The sequence below is a fragment of the Xiphophorus couchianus genome, chromosome 9 (assembly GCF_001444195.1).
Source record: "Xiphophorus couchianus chromosome 9, X_couchianus-1.0, whole genome shotgun sequence".
Taxonomy (NCBI): Eukaryota; Metazoa; Chordata; class Actinopteri; order Cyprinodontiformes; family Poeciliidae; genus Xiphophorus; species Xiphophorus couchianus.
Window position 1 is genome coordinate 9,687,756 of NC_040236.1, and position 26,603 is coordinate 9,714,358.

At 37.9% G+C, this 26,603-nt stretch overlaps 1 protein-coding gene across 6 annotated transcripts in view; it reads left to right on the forward strand.

The window, feature by feature from the left end:
* Positions 1-26,603, forward strand: part of LOC114151557 (arf-GAP with coiled-coil, ANK repeat and PH domain-containing protein 2) — a 52,370-nt gene extending 25,767 nt beyond the window's left edge. The window contains exons 7-27 of one of the 6 annotated variants that reach the window (XR_003596955.1): positions 219-263; positions 374-469; positions 5,569-5,643; positions 7,123-7,134; positions 9,244-9,306; positions 12,287-12,399; positions 13,260-13,311; positions 14,253-14,353; positions 14,525-14,630; positions 14,876-15,084; positions 15,706-15,775; positions 15,903-15,997; positions 16,718-16,920; positions 17,433-17,534; positions 18,102-18,194; positions 19,104-19,330; positions 19,709-19,818; positions 19,897-20,007; positions 20,225-20,286; positions 24,056-26,253; positions 26,289-26,603. Coding sequence is in view for 5 of the 6 variants with exons in the window: in XM_028028835.1 (XP_027884636.1) it covers positions 219-263; positions 374-469; positions 5,569-5,643; positions 7,123-7,134; positions 9,244-9,306; positions 12,287-12,399; positions 13,260-13,311; positions 14,253-14,353; positions 14,525-14,630; positions 14,876-15,084; positions 15,706-15,775; positions 15,903-15,997; positions 16,718-16,920; positions 17,433-17,534; positions 18,102-18,194; positions 19,104-19,330; positions 19,709-19,818; positions 19,897-20,007; positions 20,225-20,286; positions 24,056-24,159 (2,049 nt within the window). In the remaining variant the exon portion in view is untranslated. Of the gene's footprint in view, positions 1-218; positions 264-373; positions 470-2,274; positions 2,976-5,568; positions 5,644-7,122; positions 7,135-9,243; positions 9,307-12,286; positions 12,400-13,259; positions 13,312-14,252; positions 14,354-14,524; positions 14,631-14,875; positions 15,085-15,705; positions 15,776-15,902; positions 15,998-16,717; positions 16,921-17,432; positions 17,535-18,101; positions 18,195-19,103; positions 19,331-19,708; positions 19,819-19,896; positions 20,008-20,224; positions 20,287-24,055 lie in introns of those variants that run through there. The other 5 variants (XM_028028835.1, XM_028028838.1, XM_028028836.1 and 2 more) reach the window with 5 other exon arrangements.

Sequence of the window (26,603 nt, forward strand, 5' to 3'; positions counted from 1 at the left end):
TTTTTAAGTTTGTTTTTGGTTGTTGGTCCTTTCTCTATTTGTAGCCTTAACATCAACTTTACTTTCTGTTTCAGTTTAGGTCAGCTGATTTTATTGGAGAAATAAAAATTCATTAAAAATGTTTTCTTCCATTTATTTAATTCTTTTAAATGTGTTTTATGGATTTTTGTGTCACATTATGTTGTTGACTCTCGCTGTTTTGCTTTTATTATTTGCAGATAAATGTTCTACAGTCAAAGAGAAGATCAGAAATCCTGAAATCGGTAAATCTACCTTCTAATCACAATAAAGCCAATTGAATAATATCTGTTGGGTTTTTTTTTTTAACGTCTGTTTGAACAATCACTGTTTTTTGTTTGCTTTTAATATGTAGATGCTGTCCTTCATGTACGCCCATCTGACTTTCTTCCATCAAGGTTACGACCTCTTTAGTGAACTGCAACCTCTTATGAAGCAGCTGGGTGGACAGGTACGAGCAGCTTTCTGAAAAACATCCAGATTACGCTGTTACTTATTCAACTTTTGCGATGTCATGTTTTGGTGCAAATCCTGCTGTTTTTATGTGTGGTGACCTACAAAAAATCATCCATGTTACTTGCTGAATGTTGTTTTTAGATTTGTTAGGATCTTTTTTCAGTTTGGACACATTTATTAGCTCCCATGATGGAAGTATGAAATAAAAACTTAACGTTGAGCACAATCTCATTGAACAATTGGAAAAAGACTTTAATTCGAATTTTTTAAGTAAAAAAATTATTGTTGTTTTAGTCTTAGTGACTGAATTATTGAAATTGTCTAGCAAACACTTTAAGATAAATGTAATTGATACATCTTTTAAATTTGTATTTTTAAAATTGCCAGTTTGCAAAGAAAGCAGGATGTTAACAAAGGCAAACATTTCCAAAACCCACTGTCAGATAACTGTAGCATCTTAGAGTCGCCAAATCTCCATTTCAGCCTCAGTTTGGTCATTATTGAACTGTGCAGGTGTAGATCTGATCTTCTAACAAATCCATTTGGACTCAAAAGAACTCAGGGGAAAAAATAAATGAATTGACATATTCACCTTGAGTTAAAAATAAAATCCTTTCTTCAGTCACACCTTCCATGCAGGTAAAAATCATGTTAATCCTGTGTTAATTAAGTGATACCACAAACTGCATTCTGCAATCTGTTATTAAGTTAAAATTGGCTCCAAGACAATCACCTAGGTACCATTTACTTATCACCTGGTGGTTCATTAAATAAAAAATACCTTTTTGAATCCTACCATTGCAAGTTTGCTTCTCTGTCGTGAGACTTTACCTCAACATGTCTTAAGAGTGACATGTTAGTAACAAATATTCTTGAGGGTATGGCATGAAACAGGATAAATATTCGTAAAGTAATACTGTTGGGTACTGTAGGAGTCATTTTTTTGCATTCAGATGATTTTTTCATGGTTTTTATTTCACTCATGGTGTTTGTACAGCATATTTCAGCAACAAGGCGGTTTGAATTACTTTGCATAATGAGAAGACATCATAAACGCAGGCAACACTTGTGAAAACCAGCAACAGACATTGCATTTTGTCATGTGCAATCGTTATATGTCGGGCAATGTTGGATTTTTTTTATGGGTCAAAAGCAACTCTGAACAGGTGGGATTTTAAGTCTTAATATAAAGGATGTCAGTGTTTCAGCTGTTTTGCAGTTTTACATCTGTGGGTTGAGCTGAAGAAAAGAGGAGCCAGGACTCTGGACAATCTAGAGATTAATCGTTAACTAGGGTTCACTGACCAGCTTCAGATTCTGTCAAAGCATATCGCCTAGTACGCACGTTTTGCAGTTTGATTAGTAATCGGTTAATTGAAGAAAAAAAAACGAGTCAACAGATCAGCTCTACTCAGTATTGATGTGAAGTCAAGCAGGAAGAGCTGATTAAAGGGTTTTTAATTATTCACTTGTCATTGTGATTTTGGTAAAAACATTATTATTCTTAGTAGGCAATCTGTAGATTAAAATTTATGTGATGATGTTAAACAAGTCTGTTAACCAAACCACAAAGAAGATACTTTTAAATTGTGAGATTTCAACCCAAAAGGATCCACCCTTACAAACTGTTTCTGTTCCTATCTCATCAGTGTTTGTGTGAATCTGAGTGTGTGTGTGGTGTGTTTCCGCCTTGTCTGTATTCATGCATCCCCCAGCAAACAGGGCCAGCCCTCTAGGGCAGAACTCAGCCCAAATGTGACTTTAAGATGATTATCGCAGTGGAGCTGCTGCTGCAGTTAGCAGGAATGAGGAAGGTCCCTCTTTCCGCCAGGAGGCTGGAAAGAGGGTTTTTTCACAGATTCACACGGTTGATAGTCAGCTGAGCGAACGCAGCGCAAAAACTGAAAGATGATGCTCAAAGTTGGAGGATATGGAGTGTATTGAATCAGAGCTTTGAGGCAGGGATCCTCAGCAGTGTGAGATAGACCTTGGAGAAAAAGTTTTTGTGATGTTTGAACTAGATAACTAGATATTTTTTTACATTTTGAACAACAGCATCTTTGGGAGCCACATTTGAAAATATGGAGCAGTGGAAACCTAATTGAAGGGAAGAGCATTTCCTTTGCTTCCCGAACATCCGATGCAGTGATGTGAGGACAGTGACAGGAGCAAACTTTCAAATGCAGATTTTCTTTTCTGGAAGGAATAAAAGGAACTCTCAGGGCTTCAAGGGAAGGACTGTAAAAAGACCCAGACCTTGAAGAGGGAGGAAACAAAAAGCAAGAGACTTTGAATTCAAGCTGACAAACAACTGGACTATAACCCTGCTGTGGATTACAAGCCTGTCGCTCTGAATTTGAAAGAGAGCAGAAAGGAGAGAGAGATCAGCGTGTGGGCTGTGGGAAGCCGCGGCGAGAGGATTGTGTTTTCTATTGTCTCTCATCATGAAGTTGAAGAAGGTGGAGAGACTGTGCAGGGAGGTGTGGAGGAGCTGCCAACAGGTATCAAGCATTGTCAAGCAATTTAAAAGAAATATATTTGAGAATTTAAGAAAAGAAACGTAAAATAAACTTTGAGAAATGTTGAGGGAAGCTGATTGGTTTGCTGGTAAGGTTTCTGATCTTCTGGTTTTGTTACTTTTCATTCATGCTCAACTGGCCCCACAGATCTAATCGTTCTGATTGAAACTTTCAGTGACGCACAACCTTATGACTTAATGAATTCACTGGCTATGTTCAATTAGAGGGATTTTCTGTATCTTTTCCATGAGTCATAAAGCTTGTCATTGTAGTTTTCATGTAAGCACAGATCTGTGGTCAGTCAGTCAGTCATGAAGCATCTGCCACTGCTGAACTCTGTCATGGGAGCCATGAGATGGAAAGACAGATATAATGTTAAATACAGGTTTATGTATTTAACTCTCTGCTGTTTTATAGAAGGCAGCAGAGAGACTGAATGGTTTTGACTGAACTGGTTATCAAAGCATAACAGAGAAAAACATTTTCCATCTTGATCTTATCAGCTTGCTGCACTCTCGTCCACCCATTTCCGTTCTAAGCAAAACAAATACCCACTGCAGTCCTGTCTTCTTTAAAACAGCCAGATAGCAGCAAAATCTGTGTGTACTTTATGGAAGACGCCATTTTAAGATGTTTATTTATTTGTATAGTCTTCATTTACTAAAAAAAAATCCATTGATGTCCACAAAAATTAAAAATGTTATGCCATGAGGGGAATAAAAGTGAAAATACAAAAGTTGCTACAGCTGACTGGCTGACTTTTGTTCATTTCTTTTATTTTCACCCTAGAAAGAAACCTTTCTAAATGATCCCCAGATCAATTCAGTCCTTTGGATTTAGCCCCATTTTGTATCCATGAGTTGCCATTTCCCACTTACAGTCTGTATCTGCATACCACGTATACATTTATTTATCTTGTTCATTCAGTATTATCATAAATGATGAAGATAAGTAGTCCAATAACTAGATATAGCTAACATACAAAAAATTTGAACTGCAAGTTAAAGTCTCAAGACTTTGCATTACACTCTATTCCTAGTTCTTTTGGTTTTGATCCTTTTGTCTATCTAATCTTATGAAATATGACAGAGTATGTCCCATGAATAGACAAAATAGATTTAAGCGACTTCCTGATAGATAGATATTTTGGGACAACAGCTTTCCTTTTCCTGCTAGCGAATGTAAATGGACGCACAGTCGACATGAAAAGCTAGAAAAATGACACGATGTGTGTTTTACTGTGATATTGCTTTAACTTGTTGCTTTTAACCATCTGAAATGATTAAAAATTATTTTGTGTTCTGAATAGAGTTTTGCAAAAAAAAAAAAAGAATGGTTAAATCTGCTCATGTCTTAATAAATGTTTAAATAGAAGCAACCCTAAGTTAAGATTTAATTTCATGCAGGACTATAAATATAAATGGAATATGAAAGTTGAAGGAATAAAATGTTTGTTTTCATTTTTGTGGCACACATTGCACCATGAATCTTTACATGCAAACCTGTTGCTTCTAATGTTTGAATCAAAAATGGAGAGATGTACATTATGCTGATAATAGTTAGCAACACAATGAGCAACATTTATTGTTTTTCTGATGTGGAGCTTGGGTGTGAAGCCATTCCTTTATCCAAGTTCTGACTCCAGAGGCAGTCAATCTTTTATTAACATTTCTGTTAATTGTCCCTTTGTTAAATTTTCACATTTATTTATTTCTTTAAAATTTGTCTGTCAACCTTCTTTCATATTGCAGCCAGAATGTTTGGCAAAACCAGCCCAGTCATTCGCTGAGAAATAACTTCATGATGTGATTTTAGGGTTTTTTTTGTTGAAACAAAATAAATATTTTGAATTGTGAGCTTTCAGATAACCACAAATGCTTCAGTTTACTTTAAAACTCCAACATTACTCAATATCTGAATATTTAGTTTCCAGAGGAAATTTTGAACCTTCTTCATCACGCCTCACATTCCTCCTGCAGCCCCTCAAACACTGACCTCTAATCAGATACTGATTCTTTTGTGTTCAAGGCTGCAGACAGCATAATTTAGGTCATGCCACAGCAACAAACCCTTGAGAGACCTAGTTAAGATTTCACAGCTTTAAGGCAAACTGGCAGATTTTCAGCAGCAGCCTATGAACCCCAGTTCTTTATTGAAAACTTTTTTAAGTTGCTGTGTTCTCAAAGGAGCCCTTGTTTTCCTCCCTGCGTGCAGTTTTTACTGTAAGGAATGAAATAAATTGATGGTTTCTCATTAATTTCACCCTTGATCAAGCCACCTCTACACAGCCCATTTTGTTTAGAAGAGAAAACTTGCCTTGTTTAAGTCTGATCATTGCTCGATCAGTATAAAGCTTAAAATTTGCCTTTTCAACACATTTGAGGTCAAAAATAAACCTCACTCTCAAACCATAAATGGTTGTCATTCCTCAGATTCTAAGCGCTGCTATTTATCTTTGTGCTGGGAGATCATTTTGCTCTTTATGCATAAGCTAAAGCTGTTTCTGACTGAGATGCTTGGCTGTTTTTGACCGGTTGGTTTGGTAAACTGAACTATATTGTTCTGTCTCCTGCAGTTGGACCAGCTGGTGGTCGATGCTGCCAAGGAGAAGAGGGACATGGAGCAGAAACACTCCACCATCCAACAAAAGGTAAATTCACATGAACGCTGTTTCCTCATCATTCTTTTGGGTTTAAATCAAACATGGTCTGATGGTTTCCATACCAACACACACTGTAATGTACATGTAGTGTATCTGAAATGTTCTCACTTGTTTACCCATTTTTCTTTTCAAAATGGCTTCAGCCCTGATTGAATGGATGGAAAGTATCTGTGAACATACATTTTGTAAAAACTTGCCAAATTGTCTCTATGCTGTAACTGCGAAGTAATTTCCCTGCTGGGATGAATAAAGTACTTCTATTCTATTCTATTCTATTCTAAATATTCTTAATTGGATTCACATCTGGACTTTGACTAGGCCATTTTAACACGTCTGCTGTGATAAAAGCCATTCCCCTTTGCAGCTCTGGCTGTGTGTTTATGCTCGTTGTCCTGCTGGAAGGTGAGCCTCCGCTTCAGTCTTTTTCAGCCTCTAAAATTTAGCTCCATCCATCAACTCTGACCAGCTGAAGAAGGATACCCCTACAGCATGATACTGCCACTACTATGTGCCACAGTGAAGATGGTGTTTTCAGGGCCATGTGTTGTAAAACGTTTTCCATGAAGGCCAAAAAAGTGATTTTTCTTCCTTGTTGGCTGTGTCCCCTGAAGAACACTCAAACACTTACTCACAGTGTCATAATAAAGCTGCATTTTGCATATTTAGTAACTGTAATACTATTTTGTTTGGCTGTTTAATTATATCAGGAATCTGATAAAAGTTTGTAAAGGGAGTCAGAAATAAAGGAAGACAATGCCATACTTAGGTATTAACTTGTTCAGTTGAGTGTGTGTTTGTCAATTGAGGGAATGGCAGTAGTAGTCCGCCCTCAGGTGTCAGGTGACGATGATCTCAGCTACACACACATGCATTATTGACAACAGACGGGAATCCGTTGCTAAACAAACTCGGTTTGGTTTCAGCGTGCTTTCAGATCTCCTGATTAGCAATTGTTTATTTCACCATTCAGTTTCTCTGCTTCTCATTTTGCTAAAGCATGCAGCAGATCAGTGGCACATCTTCTGATCTGGGACTCCTGCATCTGTTGAGTTTGATGATGCCCTTAAAAGATAGTGAGGCCGGGAGCTGGTTGTTATATCCCAGCATGTAATGGAAGTTATTTGCCCTGTGGTTTAGTTGTACATCGCGCAGCATCATTGAATACAGAAAATAGTTACTTACCCAGCTGTTCTCTTAATGGGATTTTCTTATTCCACTGTCTGATAACTCAGCTGGAAGAAACACATACTGTATGTGTTTCCTCCTTCCTCTTGTATTCTCCTCCATCTATCTTCATTATGGCATCTGTGCCAACTTCCAGCTATCCTTCCTAAGTTTAACTGGATGCTATTTTTATGCGTTCTTGCTCTCTCTGTCTGGCTGCATCTACCTACACCCTTCTAATCATGTTGTCTTCTCTTTCCTTCTGCTTTTGCTCTTCTTTCATCTTTTTTCTAATCTCTCCAGGCTGCACTCCAGGTAAGTGGTGTTTCTTTTCCTTTTCCCCTCATTTTTACTTCCATGCAACATCTGCATGAACATAGTTTAGTGTTGGATCTCTGAAAGGTCAGAATTGATTTCTGCATATCTCACTGTTTAGAAAGACTTCAGTGATGAAGACATTTAATTGGCAATGTGGATAATAGGTTGTCATATTTGAGTTAAGTTGCCAGGCATGCTTCTGTGCTTTGTGCTGTTGATGCGCTTATGAGTTTGCTGAGTTTATTGAATAAGTTAATGCTGTTTTGATGCTTCAGTCGGTTACTGCACATGACTTCACATGGTGTGTTCATCCTGAGGCAGGTTTGATCATTCACAGTTCTTATTCGGTCTTTAAAAGAAATGCTTTTCTTCAGATTTATTTTTGGTTATCGCACATTTTTTCTTCCAAATCAGTTCAAGCAAAGCATTCAGTTAGTTAAATTATTTACTCCTGACACAGTCCCTCATTTTGTGAAAACAAGGCTAAGCAGCTAACGCTTTTGCCTGCTATCCTTGGCGTCATATTATTTCACTCCACTTCATTCTGGATATACAATGCCTTGAAAAAGTATTTTCTCTCAATTTTATTTATTTTTTTTTCACATTTTGTCACATTACCTTAATACCTCAAGCCACATAATGTTTTATCAAGATTTTATGTCATATACCAGCAGAAAGAAACACATAAATGCGACGTAGTGGATATGATGTACGGGTTTCAACATATTTTACAACTAAGAAGCTGAGAAATTTGGTGTTCAGTTATAAATTAAATGCAAACGCTTGCCTTTCTAAGTTTTCTCATTAATAAACAGAGAATCCTGCATTCTTGTTAGAAAACGCTGGAAAACAAACAAAATCAGTGAAGATCAAGGAACAGAGTGGACATGGCAGGGAGAACGATTTGGAGGAATGTAAAGCAGGATTTGGTTATGTAACAATATTCCAGGCTTTGGATGTGTGGACTGACGTGTTCAGTTTATCTTCTGAAAATAGAAAAAGTCATGCACAACTGCATTATATGTGACCATATGTGGAAACATTCAAGGGGTGTGAATACTTTTGCAAGGTCAAACCTAAAGTTTCTGCTTGTGTATGGAAATATTTTGCCAGAAAGTGTGAATTAAATATATAAGACCAGTTCAAGGCACTTCTTTTTCTATTAAAAACCATCCACATCATCACTCAGTCGTTTATCACGTTACTTCCCCATTATGCAAGAAGGAAGTCTGCCAGCCTAGAATGTTTATTTTTGTGCACAATAAAAAAAATGTCATCATGATTCTGCTGTTGAAATCCTTATGGGAGTTTAAATGGGTCCTAAGGTTGTATTTAGTATGCCAATTCTGTGCCTGTGTGCATTGTTCAGCAGAAACTGATGTCAGACCATGACACAGCTAAAGTGCCTTTAAGAAATGGAGTCACGTGCTGCTGGACTATTCTATCTCTATCTTATCTAAAGAAAATAAGTAGGGATCAATGGTTTAAAACAACTGCAGACATTTTTTATGTGACAATAAACTAGAGACTTCTATGACATGTATTCTTAATAATAAGCTTTTAGAAGAGGAAGCTGAGCGTACTACTATCAAAGTGAAGTCATGTTTTATTCTCCAAGTCCTCTGTAAAACCAACCCCAATACACACAAACACACCCCTCCACGCACACACAAACAGGTGACCTTTTGCTTGAATCCTGAGCACTCTGAAGGAGGAGCAGCTGCTCTAGTTGGATAGACGTAGCGACAGGAGAGGCGGGGAGGTGATGGTTTGTAGACACGATGATCCACGAGGCTTCAAGTGACTTCAGTCACTGAGATGACACAGACTGAGGCGCTGACCAGTGTCAGCTGTACAGGGAAACTCATACAAGTTAGCAAGGAGAAACTGAGAAGAATGAAGATTTTCAGCCGTTTTCACTATGTGTGGTATCTGGTGAGTGCATGTTGAGCATGTAACGGTGTCACTCTGCCAATGTCCACTCGAGTAGTGTTTTATTTTTTTGCTTCACGTTTTCTCTCATTTGGACCGCCTCTTCTTCCTTTCTTGGAAATGCAACCTTTCTTTTCTCTGTGTGGTTCTCTTGCTGTTTGTGTGAAATTTTAGGAGGTGACAGAGCTTGACTTTTTACCAGACCATCGCAGCTTTTGTGCCTGGAGGTCGACCTCTGTACGTAGTCGATGCATTGACTTCCATCTGATTTCTGTGTTGTAACCCCACCTGCCTCAGCCCATCATCCCCTCGTCAGCACATGCCTGGAAACTGCATTGCAGTGTTCGTGTAGATGTTTGCATCTTTGTCCGTTCCCTCACTTTTACAGCCCGACACATGCATCAGTGTTGCTCTCCTCATAATGCAGCATGTCAGTATTGTTGTCAGTGTCTTCTAAAGGGAGTTTTGATTGCTGGTTTGATGTGAGGGTTGTTGTCCATTGCCACATTTTAGTCCTTTGGTTTTTAAATGACAGGACCAGGAAACCACAGCTTTGAAGAGTTTCAGTATAATCTCTTTATACAATATACAGCTGCATATCTTTTTTAGATCTGTAGCTGTACATTGTGATACTACAGTAAACTTCCAAAATAAGATAAAAACTTCATTAATCCCACAGGAAATCTTTGGTAACACAAATCTTAACCCTTAAATTAAAATGAAATCTTTTTCAACACAAAGCAGCACACAGTTGTGAATTGGAAGGAAAATGATTTTCAAGGTGTTTTACATCTTTAAATATACCTACATATAAAATACGATGTGATTAAAACACTTTCCCTCACCCTGAACCTGCTAACCAATAAAACACGGTAGTGTCAGTATGATGTAGTGGGAATTAGAGATGTTCTGCAGAAAGAAAGCAGTGAAAGTTTCAATCTCCAGACATGTACTAAAAGGTGCTTTTACAAAGTATTGACTTGAGGGATAGGGCTGAATACAAATGCATGCCACATTTTTCAGAATTTTTGGAGGGAAACAAAATTAAATTAGCATGCAACATTTTCCTTTCACGTGACAATTAAAATCCCATTAAAACACCTAAATGTTTTCTTCTACAATGTTACAAAATGTTAAATAGGTATGGATATTTTTGCAAGGCACTCTGGTTGTCTAGAAATCTAAAACTGACTTATTGATGTGCAGGAAATAAGCAGGAAGTGGTGGCCATTGTCACAACTTGCTGTATCTCTGAGGTCACTTCCAGTTGACAAACAGTCATCGGCACTGAAATGTTTAGACTTCTGCAGGTTTATGTTTGCTTTGTTTATGACTGTGTGATGTTTTGGTTTTAGCCCAAGGCTTGTTTAAGGTAGACTTGCATTGTTGAAATTGTAGTTTTATAGCTATTTTAGAACATTAACAGTACTTGATAGAAAATCCCCAAACAGAGAAATCTTTTAGTTCCTCTTAGTTAAAATTCAGTAAACTAATGCCGTTTTGAATATATCGGCTTGCTTACATTGACAAAAGCGCTTTTCTAACCCAGGAGGTTTGTTGAAAGACATTGGATGTTTCTGGAAGGACAACAGATTAGATGATCCCCCTGCTTGTTGCAGGAACAGATCTGAATACTTGAAGCTGTAATTGCTTATGGAGATGCTGATGCTTGCTGTAAATTGACTCTTCAAGGACACACACACTATTACACACTCTTGTGCAGTTGTACAGGGTGGTGCCTAATGTCACCTGAAGCTGAGGAGAGCGTTGCAGCACCTCGGGTAGTTAACGCTAAGCAGTCTCATAACGACACGAGACTGAGTTACAGCAGACATGCAGGATATTCAGAGAGAGACTTTGTGATGCCTCATTCTTCACTATGCAAACTACAAGCAAATATGGAAAGCAGCAGCTTCATAGTCTCACTGGTTTCAGATTTTCTTAAATATTTGAGCTGCTCTGATTTTGACCAATTGAACATATTATTCTAAGAGCTATAACAGAGCGAATTAAATAATGTTCTGGGTGGTTCTGTTGGTAGCCTGTATAACTTGTGTCGGAGCAATAAGTTGGGCTCATTTCCTGTGAGAGGTGGAGTTTGCCCAAGTTTCCTTTTGTCTCCGTTTCTGTTCATAACCTTTATGGAGAGATTTTCTTGGTGCGGCCATAATGTTGAGGAAATCCGTTTCGTGGCTTTAGGATTGGGTCTTTGATGTGATTCTGACCAGGGTGTCAAACTCATTTTCATATCGAGTCACATCAAGATCATGAATTTCCTCAAAGGCCAGTTGTGGCAGAACGCATTAATGGAACTATCACACTGATAATATATTATAGCTTTTTCTGTATTCGGAGTACATCTTAAAATTACATTAATTAATCACATTAATATACTCTGACATAGTAAAAATAAAAAGTGATTTGATTTGACTGATAAAATCATAAACTTGGCAAATCATACTACCATAATTTTGACGTTCTCTGGAGTCCAGAGGGCTGCGTAAACAGTTATGGCGGCTCGGCCTTGATAGAGGAAGTAGTTTGGAATCCAGCAGGAAATGTAGGAATTACAGGATCAACCACATTTATGCATCCATGCAAATACTTTTTACTTTTACTTAATTTATATTGAACTGAAAAAAAAAGTGTGAAGTATTTGACCTGCCGACCTCCAATCATAGACAGTTGGGGGAAAATTGGTGGTTTCCAGTCTTTGGTCAATTGTTGTTGTTTATGCTTTGCATAGATTTTCCTTCAAACAAATTTTTGTCTATTGAACATTTGAATTGAACCCCTAATCTGAAGCATTCAACCTTACCATTTATTTATGTCACAGTTTATTTTATTAGTAGGTTGGTTGTAAACATTTATGTATTTTTTTTCACTTGATACCCTTTATGTATTGCGTGAGGCAAATAAATGGTAAATGTGTGTTTCTGTGTTTCAATTTGTTGCATGCAGTGGTTATAATTTAAAATAGCCGCTGTAAGTCAGGCATGCTGTCTCACTATTGCTTGATTTTTTTGGAATATATATTCAGGTCAGGCTGAGCAGCAGCTACCCTCTGAAAGACCACTTCGCTCTTCTCAGTTATGCTCCAAATTAGTTTCATACCACTGTAGAAAATAAGCATCATTAAAGATTTCATGCTGATTATTGTTCTTTTACAGTTTTTGTTTATATGTCAATGTTTCCTTTTTTTCCATGTAATTTCCAGGATTTCTCAAATGACGACACGAAGCTGGAGTATAATGTGGATGCAGATAATGGCATTGCAATGGAGGGTTATCTATTCAAGAGGGCCAGTAACGCTTTCAAGACATGGAACAGGTAATGACACAGTTCAACTGGTGGCTTAGAAGTAATCTGTACCAGATATAACTTTATTAGTTTTAAGACTGAAACATTTTTGAGTAGATAAACGAATATAAGAAGTTTTTTGCTCTTTTGCTTCAAAATAGCATGTATTGTTAATATTTTATGAGGAATTAGGAGGTAATGACTTATAGATTCAAGTAAATGTGTCCTAACTGGTCAAAAGAAACATGGCACATGTTAACTTTTTTTGTACAGAAATCTCTTCATCTCCTCTTACATTCAGTCTGATCCTGCAGCAGTGACTGTAGGGCTCTTTACTGCTCAGATGGCAATAAAGTTTCAAATTACCACAAAAACAATCTGACTTCAGCCCAGTGAGCATGTTTGTCAGTCTTTGAAGACAGAAATTAAAGTTTCCAAAAAAGCGATGGTTAAAAGAAGCTGCTTCAAAGCATCTTGAGTAAAGAAATGCAATGACTTCCAGCTTTATTAATCCTAAAACTTATATCTCCAAAGAATTTGCTTTCAAGTATAGAAAATAATCCTGACATGCTTTGAAAACATGTTCAAAAGTGCATTTTTCGTCAGGGTTTGTGCACAGTTTCGCCATAAAACTACAGTACCTCCATAAGTCACATTCCTTAACTATCATTCTTCTCTTCCTTGAAATCTCAACTAATTTAACAAACTGATAATTTTCTGTTGATGCATTACTACTTTAAAATTAAATTTGGTGTCCTTTGTTTTTGAGAATAATAAAAGTTATTTATTTAGTCATCAGTTTCTCTGGACTTCCCTGTGAGATATTTTAGTTGCATTTCTGCTCATTGCATGCGACTGATTTTCCTCTTAAATACATGCTCTCCTTTCAGACGTTGGTTCTCCATCCAAAACAATCAGCTAGTTTACCAGAAGAAATTTAAGGTATGTCAACTGACTCCCCACACCAACCACACAGAAAAATGCTTCTGTTTTTTTTTTTGTTTTTTTGTGAGTATTTTTAGTTTACTGCTGTAAGGCAAAACTTTGAAACAACTGTACTATGTGGAGTAAAGCACTGCTGCACTTCAGGATGGGTTTCTGTTTTGGTTATAATTTTGAAAAGTATTTGTATTTATGATTCAGTAGAAGATAAGCACATCTATTTTTCACCCTTGTTATGAATGTTATGCATATTTACTACTAACTCAAAATTAGAGTGCTTGATACAATGGTAGTAGCGTTTTTTTTTAATTATTTTATTAGAAACACATCGCTCAAACCCAGTCACTCATGTAGATTTACATGATTTAATAAAATCTTCTACCCTCATTTGTAAATTAAATGGATTGTGAAAGCAAAGTGACAGTACATTCTCTTTAAAAGTAATAATAGAACGTTTTAAATGGTGTTCACATTGCAAATACCAGTTGTGTATTAAAAAGCGATTTCAAGAAACAAGGTTCGTAACTACGTGCGTGTTTTGGGTTAATGCTCGTTTTGGATACTTAATGCTGTCTTACTCTTCAAAACCTGAGAAAGTAGAAAAAAATCTTATATAGAAGTGATTTAAATGTTGTTTCAGAATCTCAAAGTTGGCATTTAGAATAATGTGTTGTAATCCTGACCAGGATCTATTTAAAAAGCAGACAGGGTACACATAAGTCTAAATCTGCATGTGTTATATATACTCAAGTTTTTTAAAGTTGCATATTTCTATGAAATGACTTTACATAAGTTCTAAAGTAATTACTGTAGTAGCTGTTTGTTTTCAACTATTGGCTCAGGGTAGCACCTTAACTTTGTAAAAGTGTTGAGCAATACTTTCCTTCTTCGTATGTATCTTAGATGTGTGAGTGGTATTTTGTTTTTCTGCCACCCCACAGGACAACCCGACAGTAGTGGTAGAAGACCTGAGGCTATGTACAGTCAAGCACTGCGAGGACATCGAGCGGCGCTTCTGCTTTGAAGTAGTTTCACCCACAAAGTAAGACAGAATCACATGAACATTTCTAGCAGTCTAAGAAATACTGAAGTCTATCAGAAATGCATGTGGAAATGAAGGGTTTGGGGCTGGAGGAGCAGCAAATCTATCATTTAAGACACACAAACAGATTTTCTCACAGCTGCTGTTTGATGCTTGTGTTCCCCTGTGAAGGAGCTGCATGATGCAGGCCGACTCAGAGAAGCTGCGGCAGGCTTGGATCAAAGCCGTCCAGAACAGTATCGCCACCGCCTTCCGCGACAAGGGAGATAGCGGCGAGGTAAAGAAAAAAAAAACAAAACATGAGAGCATGAATCTATTCAAATATAAAAAATGATGTCAGAAAGATTCAGATGTTAAGTCTTTTAACAACACAATTGAATAGGATTTCATTTTAGAAATGTGTGTGAGAGGAGAGATGTGGACTTCTGGCGTAGTTTTCAGCTGTTTATTTATTTAAGTCTTCATTTTAATTTACTGTCTATTCTGAACACTGACCTGTTTCCTCATGCAATCTCATGCCAGAAGCTGGACAGGAAGTCATCCACGTCAACAGGGAGTCTGGACTCCGGAGGAGAACCTAAGGAGAAGTCGCTGAAAGGAGAGAGCGCTCTCCAGAAGGTCCTGGCCATTCCTGGCAACGCCTGCTGCTGTGACTGTGGCCAGCCGGACCCGCGCTGGGCCAGCATCAACCTGGGCATCACTCTCTGCATCCAGTGCTCTGGTATCCACAGGTAGAGATGCAGATGCTTTCCACACACCGATAAATGCTCTCAAAATGCAGCAGGTTTTTCTACATTAACAAATCCAGCAAAACTAATAAACCAAGTGAGCACTTTGAGTGCATTTTATTTATCTTTTAGAGATCTTACATAACGAAGGTCATGTAGAGTTCACTTCAGCTCTGTGAAAACAAAAAATAATTAAAACTTGTTTGCTTTTGTAAGTTTGGGGAAATATTTCCTGTTATGGTGTGAAAAGCTTTGGGATTTGAGAAATGTAAGCCTGCGATTACATAAACCCTCAATGTGTGTGGGATGTTATCACAACATTTAATTACTTTCCATAGCAATGTTAATTAAAGCTTAATATGAAAATGATTTTTCCCACAATCTACATTATAAAAAAATAATCTAATGGCATATCTTTGTTTTTGACTCTTGCACACAGGATATATTCATAGAATAAACTTCATTACTCAAAGATGAAAAGAGTGAATAGAAAGGAAATTTTGCTTTGTAACTTCACAATGCAGGAAAGAGAGTCAAATCTGCTCTGTAGCTCAATTCACTTGTGTTGCTGTAACAAAAATATGTAAAGTGATCTTTTTATTTTTTTCCTTGTTCCCCCTACAGGAGCCTGGGAGTACATTGCTCCAAGGTTCGGTCTTTAACTTTAGACTCATGGGAGCCAGAACTGCTGAAGGTAATTCAGCTTCATTGTTGAGATTCATATAATATCAAGTCTTGACCCTGCTGCAAACCGTATTTTATTCTGATTTATGCCAAGTTCAGTAATTATTGTTTTTTTGTTTTTGTATGAATTTCACCAGTTGATGTGTGAACTGGGAAACAGAGTGATCAACCAGATATATGAAGCTCGACGAGAAGAACTAGGAGCCAGAAAACCACAGCCGGGAGACCCCAGGTATAAAACTGCCTATGTTGTTATTACATTTTAGGTAATGAAATGTTTATTTTCTTATTTAAAAAAGGAATGTAATTATTTGTCTTTTTTTGCATTTTTTAATGTATATTTAATATTGTACACTGGTAAAACACAATATCTTACCAAGTATTTTTGGTCTAGTTTCTAGTGTAAATATTTCAGAAAACTTTGAATAAGCCCAAGCTAACTTACAAGTGACTTTTCAGCAAGATACAGTAAATACCTATATAATATTTTAAGTCAATAATTTCTTAATACTGATGAAAACGTACTAGTTATCAGTGAAACAATCTACCAGTGAAGCAGTCAGACGTTTTCATCAGTATTAATAAATTACTGACTTTCAGCTCCTATATCTGGCTGAAAAATTACTTTTAAGTTAGTTTTGTCTTATTTCAAATGCACTAAGATATTTGCACCATAAACTAGAACAAACATACTTGGTAAGGTTATGTATTTTTACAGTGATAAAGAAGCTTAAGTGGCTAATTAAAAAAATCTGCAGAATGTGGCCATTTTTTAATCTGATTAATTGTCAAAATAATTGATAACTTTACTAAAATAATTAGTTGCATCCCTAACCTGCTGTTAGTTTTTCTTTTACTGAACACCGTAATGTGCCCTGGAAAAATATTCATAGCTTTTGACCTCCTTTGGTTGCATTAATCAGCCTAACATGTCTGTGTGATTTGCCGGCAGACACGAGGTGGAGGCTTACATCAAAGCCAAATACGTGGATCGGCGTTTCGTCCGCCGGCCGTCAGACGAGGAGCTTCGTAACAAGGTTGTTTCTCTGAGCAAAGAGGAGAAGAGGCTGAGCAGCAGCTCGGACCACCTGCCGCCTAAAGCACCTCCACCCACTCCCAAACTTCGGCCGGGCTCTCATGCCGCTGGACAGTCAGGTCGGTGCCTAATAAAAACACCATGTGGCTCTTTATCTAACTCAACTTTCAGAATAAGAAAAAAAACATTTTAATGTCACCCTGACTGCTATCTCACTACATTTAGAAGCTTTGAGAGCGTTTCAGGTTTACCTGGCTGTAAAATGTTACTGGATTTAGATGTGGGGGGGTTTTCTCATCCAGACTGTTGACTGACAGCTGTGTGGTGTTTGTAGCCCACCCATCGGCATAACATACGTTCTTTGTGAGCAGCATATGTCTGCAGCCTCTTTGCTTCGCATTGCTTTTTGCAGTCTGTCTCTTCCAGTGTTAGCCCAGCCTGTAGTCTAACCATCTGTTCCCCTACCTTGCTTTCTTCTTTCTCTCCTCTCTCATTCCTTTTACTTTAACTCCCTTCATTCCTTCCCTGGCTGTTCTGCGCTTCTGGACTAACCCCTCTTGTATTTCTGACCTCAAAACTCTACAACCCCACCCCGCCACCTTAACTGCACTTCCCATCATCCCTTGTGTAGCTGCTGCCTGCGGCAAAGAGGCCCGCCGCGACTCTCTCTTCTGTCCTGATGAGCTTGACTCGCTCTTCTCCTACTTTGACACCTCCTCCAAGCTCAGGAGCAGTAAGTAATAAAAGCTGAGTATTTGGCTTGCTTTCCGTCCCCCCCTCTCTGCTGTTCGTTTTGAATTTCACAGTTTTGGGAGTAGCTGCCCTTTATCCTTTCTTCTCTTCCTTTCTCATCCAGACTCATGCTGTCCTGTAAGCTTTGCAGAACATGACATGTTACTGTGTTTATAAAGGAGGAGGGCAGTATTTCTCTCACTCAAACTGGTATTTGCACTTATATCTGTGTCATTGTTTTGTTTTTTTCTTTCTTTTTTTTGTTTTGTTTTTAGGGACCGGGATCTTAAGGTGATGGAGGGAGTCTGTCATCCAGGGCTCTGTTTTGTTTACCGTCATGTAGTTGTTCCCAATAAGAAATATTAGGTGTACCTTCCTAATCAGACTGCACAAACCTCAATACTAAAGTTCATAAAAACATTTCATTCAGGAACATCTGGAGTGTCATATCGATTATCTCAAATCAAAACTCATCAGCTGGAAGGTGCTCCTTTTATTTCATGTTCTTTGGCAACAACAGTTTCATGTAGTGAACCACATCTAGTGAATCAGATTGTTTGTTTTACAGTGAAAAGTGCGGACAGCGGCATTCAGAACAGCGCAGATGGGAGCAGGGAGATGCTGGCCACCACTCCGTCCAGTAACAGCCTGCCAGATGCAGGTGAGAGGCCCCAACCCCAATGAGTTGCTTTTTGAGATTTTTTTGCCTACTTCATGCTGCCAAACATGATTAACAATTTATTCACAGCAGGCAAATGTGACCCAAGTGTGATTCTTTTTGTTTGTTTGTTTTTTTTTTTGTTGGGTTTTGCAACGTATGTCCAACTTTTTCAAGGCTGTCTGAACGGTCCAATTGAGATTCTTTTCACTACCAAGCAATCAGAGTTGTTCGACTTGCAAATGTGGTGCTGAATCATGTCAGTTTGTCTTTAAAGTGTCTGGAATCATGTTGCATTTCATCTGACTTTTACGTCATTGACATGGAACGGATAATAATTTTGCACCAAAAAGACATCGCTATCACTTGTCCTCTCCTTTTTTCTTTGCTTCCCATTTAATAAACCTCTGACAACACTGTCACCTCTCGTTGCTCCACAAATTTGAAATTGAACCATAAACAGCAATATACAATATATATTACTTCCATAAGTTGTACGCTATGTGACGTCAATGTTGTTTTGCACATGCAAATCACTTTGTAGTAGTAGTCTCACTGCAGTTGCATTGAATTAGAAGAATAACGACCACGTAAAAAAAAAAAATCAGTAAAAAATCTGAATTGAGCATCTAGATCTGCTGTGTGAAATTATTTCTTGATTTGACAGTAATCAGGTTTTTTTGTCGCTGTTTAAATTGAGCCCATTACTTTTTCACATTAAAAGTAAATATTCAGATCAAGAATATTTGAGTAACTCTGTTCTTTAATAAATGAAACCATTGTTTAACAAGTTATTTTTGCATGCAGGTCACCAGTTTGTTTGGCCTGAATCGTTAATGTTTGACTAAAAAAAAAGCAGAAAATAAATGTAAGAGGGCAAATATGACACAGATCTTTCCCTCTAATTTCCAGAAGCTGCAGAGTCTCCCCCGATGCCCGCCACGCTCCCGACCGCGTCGCCCTGTAAGGAGGTGGTTTTCTTCGAGCCGAAGGAGTACAGCCCGGGTCTGCAGCTCTACTGGGCGTCCTTCAGCCGCAGCCTGCCGGACATGGCCGAGGCTCTGGCCCACGGCGCCGAGGTCAACTGGGTCAACACCGAGGAGGACAAGAGGACGCCACTCATCATGGCAGTGCATGGGGTCAGTGTGAATTTAAGAAGTCCTGTCAGGCTTATTATACACTGCTCAAAAAAATAAAGGGAACACTCAAATAACACATCCTAGATCTGAATGAAAGAAATATTCTCATTGAATACTTTGTTCTGTACAAAGTTCCATTTGCACAACAGCAGGTGAAATTGATTGTCAATCAGTGTTGCTTCCCAAGTGGACGGTTTGATTTCACAGAAGTTTGATTTACTTGGAGTTATATTGTGTTGTTTAAGTGTTCACTTTATTTTTTTGAGCAGTATATATTTATTCATTGATTAATTTGTTAGAAATGTCATGAATCCAGCAGAAAACTTACTCAAATATACAGTACAATTAGAAAAAAGCCCATCATGATATCTTCTCCAGGGCTCACTGGTCACCTGTGAGTTTCTGCTCCAAAACGCAGTGAATGTGAACCAGCTGGACGCTCAGGGCAGAGGGCCGCTGCACCACGCCACCATGCTGGGACACACGGGGTTCGATCACACAGCCACGCCGATCTGCCTCTAACGTTTCTAAAAACCGAGCATCTAACCAACTTCTCTCTGTTACAGCCAAGTTTGTTTGTTCTTGAAAAGAGGAGCAAATCAAAATGCCGCCGACATCGACGAGAAGACGCCGCTGAGCATAGCAGTGGAGGCGGCAAACGCAGATATTGTCACATTGTGAGTTTTATTCCTTGTTACTCAGAAGTTCTGTCCAATTATGTTTAAAAATGTTGAACACCTGACCTGGGTTGGCCTATCAAATATGATTAGAGGTATGAATACTTTTGCACTGAGTGGTAAAGAGATTGCAGTGTTACTGAAATCTTGTTAAAGCTTTCATAGGTGTAATTTCTGTTCTGATTTACGTTTCCGACTTGTTGCTTTTCTCCGTCAGATTGCGGTTAGCCAAGATGAACGAGGAGATGCGGGAGGCGGAGGGGCCCTACAACCCGTCAGGTCAATATAACTCCAACAGCCCCACCGAGATGCAGTACAGGAAGTGCATGCAGGAGTTCATTAGCCTGCAGCTTGACGATGAGTCTGATTAGAGGTGTAAAAGCTCGGGCTTCAGAGTTGAGCTCAGTTAAAGCAGCAAACCGAGAAAACGCAGTCTCTGAGCATTGTGATCTGTGATTAGAGTTAGCTTAGCCCAACTCTGTTAGCTGAGCTCCTGCTGGGAGCTGAAACGGCCTCTGCACCATTTTTCATCAGGTGTTAGACAGGAGAAACGTGACACAATAAAGCCATCAAATCTGAACTCTAAGCCAGAGTTTTGCTTCCAAAAGCGAGTGACTTTTCCTTTCTGTGACTGTTATTCATGCGAGATAGCACAAAATGTCTCTTTCTCAATCTCTGTTTTTGTCAAAGGCTTCTCTAACTTACAGCCACGGTCCAGAAATGAAAGTATTTATTGCTACAACGCAAAGTAGCTGCCTGCTGAACTCAGTGACTTCATCACAAGATCTGGCAATAATCAAGACGTTTGAATGAAGCTCAGTGTAGGGTAGCGTAGTGTGTGTCTGTAAACTATAAACATCCATTTTTAGAAATTATGCACATTCCAGTTGTTGGTTATATGCAACTATTGTACCTTCTTTCTTGTGACTGTCTGGTTTTAAGGTCTTAATTACGTTCAGGGCTTGTTTACTTGTTTTTATGGTCTAAATATATGATCCGTCTTGCTGTTTCTACATGCCTGGAAAAAAGAAATCTATTTTAGATCATTTTTCTTTTCTAAAGTACCTTTAGGAAGCATGTGAGAGCTATTTTCACTGTACATGTTGTAAATAATTCATGTGTATAGTTTGTGATTAACAGAATGCGTTAGGAGGGACTGTAGCTGCAGGGTGCCATGAGGATGTTGTATTCACACCCTTGGGTACTTTTATTTTTTATTTTTATTTGATTGAAACGTATTTATGAAAAGTCAGTGTCCTTGCGTGTTGCTTATGCTCACAGGAAATCTAAAATTGTAAGACGATCGTCTGGAATGTTAGCAGATTTCTCTTCAGATATACAAAACCCATTTAGGGATGATGCATCTTCAAGTGCAATAGCCTAGAAAAAAATGGATATGTAACTGTGTGAAGCTTTTTTTAAAATCATCTTCTAGCCCTAGCTTCTCTGTGTGAGAGTCACGTGGGAGCTTTAAAATGGCAACTTATATCAAAATCTTCAGAAAGACTGTGGAATGAGCTCAGTTTGGTTTTGCTGATTGAAATATACCCCAGTTTCATCTCATACGTTTTCTTCATGCTGCATGAAATCATCAGAGGGGTCCTGAAGCACTTTGAATTAATGGGAAGGGAAAGAGCGCCCCCTGCTGTACAACATGAGACGTTTAAAAAGACAAATGTCAGTAAAAGAGCTAACTACTTCATCACTGATTTATTTTTTTATGGAAATATGTGAAGATGCTGCTTGTGATAACCATTGGAGGGCGCACTAAAGATATGTTTTTACGCTGATTTCTTTTCATTTTCTTTATCACATTTAGAACTGATTGGTAAAAATAATAATATACATACAGTGCTTTGAAAAAGTATTCATTCCTTTTCTCTTTGTATATTTCTGTTACAATAGCAGACATTGGATTTTTATGTAACAGACCAATGCAAAGTAGTGTATAATTGTGAAGTGGAAGGGAATATACACAGCTCAAAAAAATAAAGGGAACACTTAAACAGGTGTTTAACACTTAAAGTGTTCCCTTTATTTTTTTGAGCAGTATATATATATATATACACATATAATTTAGTATTTATTTGCAGAAAATGAGAAATGGTCAAAATAATGAAAAAGATGCATTGCTGTCAGACCTCAAATAATGCAAAGAAAACAAGTTCATATTCATTTAGAAGTAACAATACTAATGTTTTAACTTTAGAAGAGTTCAGAAATCAATATTTGGTGGAATAGCCATGAGGTTTTCAATGGGGTTCAGTTCAATGGGCTCTTACTTTTTTTCCAAAGCTGTAAAAATATATAATTTAATAGTGTGGGATGCATTTGTCTTCATCTCTCCTGAGTCAAAACAACTTTTTCTGTAATTACAGCTTTCAAGTCTTCTGGGTTGTGTCCCTACCAACTTTGCACATTTAATAAAATTTAATAGAATAAACTTTCTGCCTGTTATAGTTTCAAAGACATTGCACAGAGCACAGCAGTGAACTTTAAGTCTCATCAAAGATTTTAAATCTACTATATCCTTAGTAGATTTAAATATATATCCTTACAGACTTTATTGGTCTGTATAAAATATACCAACAAAATGCACTGAAGTTTGTCGTTATGACGTTCAAAGGGTGTGAATACTTTAGCAAGGCATCACACATTTTTGTTAAAGTTTTTAACTTTTGTTGTAAAAATGTGTAGGAGGTAAATTAGCAGCAGAATAAGCATGTTGTGTCACTGATGGGTTTTGTTTTTGACTTCTACTTATTGATTATGAGAAGACTGATGGATAATTAGGTGGAAGGACGGTGAGGAAGGTCCAGCCTCATTGATCCTCCATGTTTTTATGGAGCCAAGTTTATCTTTGTTTGAGGTTTAATGAGTTGGAATAAAAAGCAGCGGAGTGGTTCTGAATCTGAGAAATGGCATTGAAGTTAAATACTCAAAATTCTGCAACAATAGTTTTAGAAAACCTAAAATGAAGATTTATTTTGTCATCAACTCAGATTGAGAACCACTTTCCTGATGCAAACAGTTGTTCTTCTCATCTTGTTCTCTTTCTGTTTTTGTATTTTGCTTTTCATTTCTCGCTCTCCACCCCAGAGTTTGTGCCTTTCTTCTGTTCTCTCTGTTTCTTTGGGGTACTGAGGCCAACACAACTGTATTTTGTATATAAACTCCTGCACTTTAATCACAATACAGTTGAGGAAAAACAAATGTCTGTGGGCTTCTTTATTTCCTCCTTAGTGGAGCCCTGCTGGCTCTTCCTGTTCTCCTTCTCTCCTCTGTGTTGTTTTGTTTCATTTTCTCGAGCCGCGCCGACTCTCTATCAGGTAGGAACGACTTTTTCCTTCTCTGTTCCGATGAAAACTTTCACTGCATGAGCCTCTCAACTCTGACCTGTCCTGCTGCTGACCTGGAGCTCGTTCCCCACACTGTCTGGAAAAATTTGGAATTTGATTTGGGAATTTCCTGGTCGGGATGAATGTTTACAAATATTTGTGTCTTCTGACTTTTTTCCTTGACTCTGTAAAAGTTGCGTCCAGCTGTCTATTCTTATCCATCCCTATCGGTAGATGCATCCCTTTATTCATCCCTCCATCCTACCCATCAATTCAATTGTCTGTCCATCCATACATTTGTCCGTCATTCATCTATTTGTTCATTCATCCATCTCTCCTTCCATTGGAATATTTGTTACAAATTCATGTTTTGTTTTTTTTTACTTTAAAGCTGGACCAAAAAAAAAACAAAAAAACGAATCAACGCTTTGCAAGTCTGAAAAACCATTTCTAAACCCTGAGTATGGTAAATGTAATTCCTCATTACTTTAGTCCGAATTTTAATTCTGTCAGATGCTGTTTCACTTTGCGGCAGCAGAACTAGAAAGCTGTAATTTGTCAGTCTGAAGGATTTTAGTAACAAAAAAAAATTGTCTGCAGCTGATTGTGGACAATAACTCGGCGCTGAACATCAGAAACAGCTGCAGGGCTTTTATTTTCCTACTGTGTTTTGTTTATGTTTGTTCCACTTGTTTTTCTTTTCTTTACAGGGGACGAAACCTACCAGGACATCTTCCAGGACTTCACCCACATGGCCTCCAACGACCCGGACAAGCTGAACCGCTACCAGCAGTACGACCCTCAGAGACCCTGATGCTGCGGCGCCGCCGCACTTAAAAAAAAAACCAAGAACAACAACTACGGGTCTGGAGTGACGTCGACTTTCCTTGCAGGATCATTCGGAAAGAATCTCATGTCACTTCTAGTTTTTGTAAGAGTCTGGTAGCACTTTGGTCAACTGAATGGGGGGAAAAAAACCACCTCACTCATTCGTTTGCTTTTCAGTTTGACCTTCCTGCTGTCAACGAATGGTACAGTGTTAAAGCTGTTTGAAAGGATCTCGGATGAAAACTGAACTCTGAATGTAGAGCAGTCATTGTTCTTTGACCAAGTTTAACTTCTCCCATCCGGATCTGCGAAACATATGTAGAGAAGTTATGGGGGGAAAAAAGCCTTTATTGTTGATGCATATCAGCATGTTTTTCATGAAAGGTTTGGCCTGTACATGCTTTTACTTTATTTGCACAAGTCTCTTCATGTACTGGAAGCAAACCTGTTAATATTTCATTTGTCATTTTAAAACATTGATTTAAGTAGATTTGTAAATGTTAGTAGTTTTAATGTTTTGGTGCCTGCAGATTGTATCATTGGAAGATTTGGGGAAAAACTTTTTATCTTAACTCGAACTAAATGTTGTGGCACAGCAAGAAAACATCAGCCAAACACGTTAATTGACAAGTTTCGAGGAAGGATTTTTGTTTTGCAGTTGATGCTTAAACATCTGTTAACTGAGCATCTTCCACATCAATAACACACCATTAAAAAAAAGACTAAGCTACTTTCAGCACTGAAAAGGTGTCACACTTAAAAGTTTCAAATCATCAAGTTTAATAATCAGGTGAGTAAATACAGAATATGGTTTATATAGAGTATAAATCTGATCAAATCAACTTATCCTCCCTAGAGCCAATACTTGGCAGAAAATTGAATATTTTCCCAGATGTTTTGGGATCGTTAAGCTGTTTTTGTGCTAATATGAGACGGGTCTTTGAGGTTTTTTTCCCCCAGTCTCTTTCTTCCTGTTCAATAGTGAACTTTGACCCTAACCAAGGCTCTTGCTGCTCTTTGAGTGACTTCTCTTCTCCATGTTTTCTCTTGTTTTGAATAATGACCTTACTGGAATTCAATAGAATAAAACTAAAAAATAAATAGAATTTTTGAAAAGCCTTAAAATGACTTTGTAACCCTTTCTAGACTGACTGACATCATGACTGCTTTTGTTTTCTTAAATGCATTTCGATCAGGGCATGATGAGTTGTTCTTTTAACCTGCTTCGTGTTGTCAGACAGGTTTTTGTGTCCAGAAGTGAGGGATCTTTTTAACAAGGGGAGTAATCGTGAATTCACATGGGGCCAGCTTTACTCAGCTTCTCTTTGTCTTGAGTTAATGTTCACTTAATGATCTGAAACATTTAAGTGTGCCGAACAAAACAAGAAAACCTGAAGATCTGTAAAGAGAAAAATCCTTTTTTCACTGCAGTGCAGCTGTTACCTCAGTGGTGTCCGAAGTCGGTCCTTGACGGCCGCATGTTTTAGCTCCTTACCTGGTTCACCACACCTGAATATAATGACAGCTCATTAGCAGAAACACAAGGAGGTGATTGGACCATTTGAATCAGCTGCGTTGGAGCACTAACCGGGCAGGACGCCGTCTGTCCAGGACAGGACGCCGCCTGTCCCACAAGTGAAGCTTTTCATTGAGTGTCAAGTTTTCTACGCCACAACACTTAGCTAAAGAGTAAATGCTCCTCTTCTTGCTCTTCTGCTGCTCATCTTGCAGAAGAAAACAGAGATCAGCCTGAAAATCAAGAGTAAAAATGTCCATGTTGATAAATTTGCAGACTGTAACAGTGCATTGTTTGTAATTATTCAGCCGAGTCGGAGCTGATGCAGACAGCAGAGGGAACTGATCATGAATGAATTCTCTTTTTTAATCCCTGCATTTCTTTTTCAGTAGAGGAAAAGGAGCTTAAAGTTTAGAGTGTTTTTGTTGAATAAAATTCAATTCAAAGTTTGCATCTAGGATCTTGTTTAGGAATTAGCCTCCACTTCTGAATAAGTTCCCAAATGTAGAAATTCAGCTCTAAAGTTTAGATGGTGATTTCAGCATTTTGTGCTGAAATCAGAAGGTTTAATATAATACAGTTCTGTTTTATCTTGTAAGTTCTCGTTTCTCTCTCTCTTTTTTTTTATCTTTTTGATATTTTGTGTAGATTTTTCTGATCAGAGGACAAATCTGTCCAAAGCAACATGGGATACAGTTTTTGTACATTTTGTACAGATGATTTCAAATTCTCAAGACTGAAGTAAGGAGTTAGAGGTACTTGAATGATTTAAATAAGCTTTTATATATGCTGTTTGTATCCTTTGATAGCCATAGCCTGTTTTTATATGTGCCGTCTGTTCGCCTGTATACATGTACTGTATAATACACCTGTAATATCTGCAAGGTCTTAAATACACAGAAACAAATGATAAA